We start from the raw sequence: 6,000 nt of genomic DNA, 5'->3' as shown, positions 1-6,000 counted from the left end.
TGTATGGAATCTTATCGTGTGATATTGTTCAGCGTGACACTCTTCTCGGATCAATTTTCTAAGCTGCTGCACCCGAGGAGAATTGGTCGTCAGTGTAAGGTACGCCAATTGTCTCCCCTTCGTCGTTATTCTTCTTCGCGTACAACCTGTACAAATTTCCGTTTTTACAAGATTTACTTCGTGTTCAATTTGTATGACGTTATTGCTTTAATTTTTTCGGTGTTTCTCTCTCTTTCCAATTTTTGACACGCATGCACAAACGTATCAGCTCGCATGGAAGAAAGGTCAACTTTAATGAAATACTTATGAAAACAGCTGTGTAGAAGCACGTGTGAAACATTGAGAATGAGTGTGTGTGTGAGTGAGTGAGTGAGTGTGTGTGTGTGTGTGTGTGTGTGTGTGTGTGTGTGTGTGTGTTGTTCCTCCGTGGACGCTAATCGACTTCTTGAAAGAAGTGAACATTTTTAATCAGAATCGAATGTGTCAAACTGGAAGATTTTAAAACTTTTTGAATGAAAAGATTGATACAGTGATTAGTTTTTATTGTACGTTTTTTCCCTTGACTTGAAGTAGATGCTGACGTGGTGATAGCCTTGAGATGGCCTTAGTGGTCGGTGAGGCTCTAAGCACCGTAATTTGATTTCAGAGAGATAATTTTGTGCAGTTTGTATCGCGTATATGTGTATGTACGCGGATATAAATAGGCCTAGTTTACGTATAACGTGACACCGTTGATAAATGTGGTTATCACCGATTATGAATATCAGTGTTAATAATAATAATAATAATAAGAAGAAGAAGAAGAAGAAGGAGAATACAGGGATACAGGGGCCTTTAACTTTTTAACCATTGAAGTTCACATTCATGTCTACCTTTTAGTTTTGAACTCTAACAAGGCAGATGCTGAATCTTCGTGGAATCTTTCACAACAGTGTCACCTATTAATCTTTTACAGCAACTCCGGAGACTGATAAAAAAAATCAATAAAAAAGAGCAAAATTTAAAGTTCAGAATGCAACGGACAAGAAGGCATTTGAAATACATTATGACGGGCGCAATAGCCGAATGGTTAAAGCGTTGGACTTTCAATCTGAGGGTCCTGGGTTCGAATCACGCTGACGGCGCCTGGTGGGTAAAGGATGGAGATTTTTACGATCTCCCAGGTCAACATATGTGCAGACCTGCTAGTGCCTGAACCCCCTTCGTGTGTATGCGCACGCAGAAGATCAAATACGCACGTTAAAGATCCTGTAATCCATGTCAGCGTTCGGTGGGTTATGGAAACAAGAACATAACCCAGCATGCACACCCCCGAAAGCTCAGTATGGCTGCCTACATGGCGGGTTAAAAACGGCCATACACGTTAAAGCCCACTCGTGTACATACGAGTGAACGTGGGAGTTGAAGCCCACGAACGCAGAAGAAGGAGAAGAAGAAGAAATGGATTACTAACGGTTGCAGTAGCATGTGCAAGTATGAACCAAGTGAATTCACCACTGATAAACAGAGGCAAAAGATGCCGTGGAGTGCTGCACTGCTCACAGTTATACTCTGACACACATACGCGGACAACATACTCGCAATACATTATAGCCAGGCTTTGTTTTGTTTTCAGCATTTCTGTTTTTATCCACATATCAAGAAATGACATACTAGGCTATTTTCATGAAATCGGTTTGTTACAAATGTTTTACTTGGTTGCAAGAATATGTACTGCCCCATGCAAGAGATATCTAAACCTGAAACACCTATCTTTCTTTTTGACAGTAAACAAAGTGAAAAAAACCGAACACACACACACACACACACACACACACACACACCTCTCTTTTTCGATCCCTTTCATAAAAATAGATTAATAAATATCTTCATTACACGTGTGTTGTCTATGTGTGATGGAGACAGTTCAACACAGTCTTTAATAAATTCATGCTCTCCATGTAACTGGTTCCGGAATCTCAATTCAGAATATTTATGTTGTGTGCTTGAAACCTTCATGTCATGGTTTCATTTACTGCGAACCCCATGCAGATGACGGTTTCATGCCACAACGTTGTATACAGTGAGTGAGTGAGTGAGTGAGAGAGAGAGAGAGAGAGAGTGTGTGTGTGTGTGTGTGTGTGTGTGTATGTGTGAGCGCGCGAGCTACTTTAATGCATTTAGGCATACGAATATGTTCAGTGCGCCCCCCACTCCTCCCCCCCCCACACGCACAAACACACACAGTGTACACACGCACAATCATACACATACATATACATTGCTAAAAATGCAATCGAAGGAGGGTGTGGGAGTTAAACAACATAGTTTCTTTGAGTGGGAGCAATATTTTATTCCGATTATGAGAGCAAAACTAGCGTATGACTTCTTTCATCCAAACTGTCCGATATAATTCTGTTAGGATGCTGATGAACACATTTACAAGTGAAGTATATACACAATCCTGTATTTTGTTGTTAAAAGAATACACACGATGAAGAATCTCATAAAGAATTTAAGACAGATTCCTCCGAGCAACGAATTAAAGACATAGGCTACCAGTTATATAGCAAGAGACCGAACCAGAGGCCTTGATATGCTATCCAAGGCAGGCAGCTAAAACCACTGATGGTATAAACAAGTCACATTTTACAATATACTGAAGGCACAAGAGCATTCATCTGATTATTCGATTCCACTGTGTGCCAGAATATATATATGTATATATAACGGAGTTTTGGTAACTATATATATATATATACACACATATATATCTATATCTATATATATATGTATATCTATATATATGGTGGAGTTTTGGTAACAGTATACATACGCCAGTACAAACGTACTTCATAAATCAAACTAATCAAGGTAAATGAACGAATCAGTATAACAGCTTTTCACTCTCTTCCTGATGTAAATGTTGCACAAGCAACAGGCAATGGAGGGGGTCATGATTCTGGCACGAGGACAGAGCCGTAATGAGAAGGGCGCAGTATAAAAGGGGAAATAACTGTGGATTTTTTCTCTCCTAAAACAAACAACAAACCAGAACCGTTCACAGCGAAAGGGAAATAACCGTGGGCTGTGAGATGCAAGAAACAGACGACAGTCCAAAAGAACCGAACATGGCGAAAGGGAAAGAACTGTGGAATGTTCAGCGCAAAAAAACACACAAAAAAAACACAAACAAACAAACAAACAAAAAAACAACAACAAAAAACCAACAAACGTCAGCTAAGTAGAAACCATTCAAAGCAACAGAAACCGTACAATAATTATTACAAAGTCCGAAAATTATTCCGACATGAATTGTGAAAACGATTACAGTTTTTTTTAAAACAATCTTTTCACTGCATGATACTCAAGCAGATATATAAGGGAATACAGTGAATGGTAGTTGCTGTGAAGGCATGCTTCACCAGCCCCCCCCCCCCCCCCCCCCGCACACACACACTTTTCTGGACCTTGATACCCTTCTCAGGCCTCACTGCTGTAATCACAATGGTCAGACTCCGACACTCCCCGAGCAGCGTCATCGAAAGTGGGGTTTGTGACACACTGGCTGATGTCATAAACAGGATTGGTGATGCCACCGCCACTCTCCCTCTCTCCTCCCCCAGCCTTCTCCTTCTCCTTGTCCTTGTCCGTCCCCAGGCTCCTGACCCTGCTGATGAACCGGACCACGCCGCCCTGCCCGAAGGACAGAGGACCCGAGGACGGCATGTCCGGCTCTTCCAGCCTCTTCACGGGGACGTCCGTCTGACGCCGCCGGTACAGGACGAAGCCCACGGCGGCGCCGACGAGCAGAGCGAGGATGACGATGATGGGTGTGACGATGGCCGCTGTGTTGCTGCTCGTGTCGGCGCCCACCGCTTTCTGGGTGACGGGCGGTTCGGGTTTCCCGTCGGGCTTCTTCTTCGTTGTGCGAGCGTCAGGAGTGGTGCGGGGTCGTGGCGTGGTCTTCGTCGGAGGCACGTACACTCCTGACGGAAGAAAGAAAGCGACAACCGTTATTGAATCTGTGTCTGATGGGGAGGGGAGGGGGTGGGGAGTGTGCAGGGCAGTGGTTGGGGAAGGGGGAGGTAAGATGTTGGCGAAAGCGAAAACTGGAAACACTATGCACAGGGAAAACAGGGTTGCCCTTGACTTTCGGACAGTGATAAAGATATTGGCCTGAATGAAAGTGGGACACACAGTGCCCTGGGGACACAACCGTTTTCTTTGTCTTTTGACATCTCCATTCTCATCGCGTGTTAGTGCTGACTGACCGCAAAGTTGACTGTACAGTGTTTTGCTGAACCGTGTTTGTGATTCTTTTGTTTCAGAGGCTTTGTTTAAAGCTTTTGCTTAAGACAGCACACTTTTACCCTGGGAACATGATGGTTAGATTTGTTTTGACGGTTAGATGTTATGGTGACATGCACATTATAACGTCTGCACTGATGATCTCTTTCAGAAGATGCACTTTATACTCATAAAAGATAATCATTCAATCTTGAATCATCAACTGGTTTCTGAGACGACAATGGACAGTAAAGTGACGGCCAAAAAACATACAAAGTAATTAACATCTTTCAGACATACACTGGCTGACATCACCTCGAGGGGAACTAAAAGTCAACGCTAAGTACATTAGCTTCTCTGGAAATATCGAATGCAGAAACAAAATCGTAAAACAAAAGTGTTGAAATCAATGAATTTTGACCAGAAAATCCACACGCCATAATTTCTCCTCGGCATCCCTCAGTCTAACCATTGTTTCCTCTGTCCATGTCAACAAATGTTAATCAGACACTGAACTTTCCATGAAGTCTGAAAATACTTTTTGAGAAAACAAATCGTAAAAGGAGAAGACATTCCTGTACCGACTGATGTAAAAACATTCAGGCCGAACGTTCCAGTACCAAACTTGACCTGCAACTCAACACTTCAAATCAATGAATTTTTCATGACAAAGTGCCCACGCCAAAGTTTCTTCTCCGTACCCTACAATCCAACAATCGGTTAACCCTGTACACGTCTACAAACGTTTTAACACATTTCTACCCGTCCACACCTCCACACGTCCTGAGCTGTCGCTGTCTCCCTCCACCAGCCAGGCCTCAGTGATGGCTGAGAACATTTTATAGTATATGATGGAACGTAAAGCAATGGTTACTGCGCTGTTGGTTATGAATGATCGACGAGTTTCCTTTCCAATTTCATGTATGCGTTCAAAGCATGCGGATTGATTCACACGCACCAGAAAGATAATGAAATAGTTGATAAAGACCTTGCACATACCTGAACAAAAAGCACCAGCATCTTCATAATGCCGACAGTTGTGCACACTGTAGCCATTGAAGCCGCAGTCCTGGAGCCGTGTCTCCGTGCCATTGCAAGCCACGTTGTCCATCCAGATACCGCCCGTCCCCTGCCCGAACCTGGCGCCAACGGAAATCCACATGAACGAACGAACGAAAATAAGATAAGCAAGCTGAGCTCGCTCTCTGTCTGTCTGTCTCTCTCTCTGTGTCTGTCTCTGTCTCTCTCTCTCTCTCTCTGTCTCTGTCTCTCTGTGTCTCTGTGTATGTGTCTCTCTCCCTCTGTCTCTCTCTCCTATACCCTCCTGTTTCTCAATCCTGTTTTACTAAGTTTTTGAAGAACATTGAATTCTCTCTCCCTCTCTGTGTCTCTGTCTGTCTGTCTCTCTCTGTCTCTATCTCTCTCTGTGTCTCTGTCTCTCTCTGTGTATCTCTGTCTCTCTCTCTCTGTGTCTCTGTCTCTCTCTCTGTGTCTCTGTCTCTCTCTGTGTCTGTCTTTGGCCCTGTCTCTTTCTCTGTCTCCCTCTCTGTGTCTCTGTCTTTCTCTATCTCTGTGTCTCTGTCTCTCTCTCTGTGTCTCTGTCTCTCTCTGTGTCTCTATCTCTGTGTCTCTGTCTCTCTCTATGTTTCTGTCCCTGTCCCTGTCTGTCTGTCTCTCTCTCCTATGTCCCCTGTTTCCCCATCCTCTCTTACTCCCCATCTTTTTTTTTGC

The 6,000-nt window shown here is 43.5% G+C and overlaps 1 protein-coding gene across 1 annotated transcript in view; it reads right to left on the bottom strand.

Moving 5' to 3' along the window:
• Positions 1 to 1,605: 1,605 nt before the first annotated feature.
• LOC143297444 (scavenger receptor cysteine-rich domain-containing protein DMBT1-like) overlaps positions 1,606 to 6,000 on the bottom strand; it is an 80,746-nt gene continuing 76,351 nt past the window's right edge. Inside the window, exons 42-43 of the mRNA XM_076609815.1 lie at positions 5,269 to 5,408; positions 1,606 to 3,968 (exon numbers count right to left, since the gene is read on the bottom strand). Of these exons, the coding sequence (XP_076465930.1) occupies positions 3,463 to 3,968; positions 5,269 to 5,408 (646 nt within the window). The 3' untranslated portion in view covers positions 1,606 to 3,462. The remainder of the gene's footprint in view (positions 3,969 to 5,268; positions 5,409 to 6,000) is intronic.

The sequence above is a fragment of the Babylonia areolata genome, chromosome 22, assembly GCF_041734735.1.
Source record: "Babylonia areolata isolate BAREFJ2019XMU chromosome 22, ASM4173473v1, whole genome shotgun sequence".
In the NCBI taxonomy this organism is placed as follows: Eukaryota; Metazoa; Mollusca; class Gastropoda; order Neogastropoda; family Buccinidae; genus Babylonia; species Babylonia areolata.
This window is presented reverse-complemented; position numbering and strand designations above follow the sequence as displayed.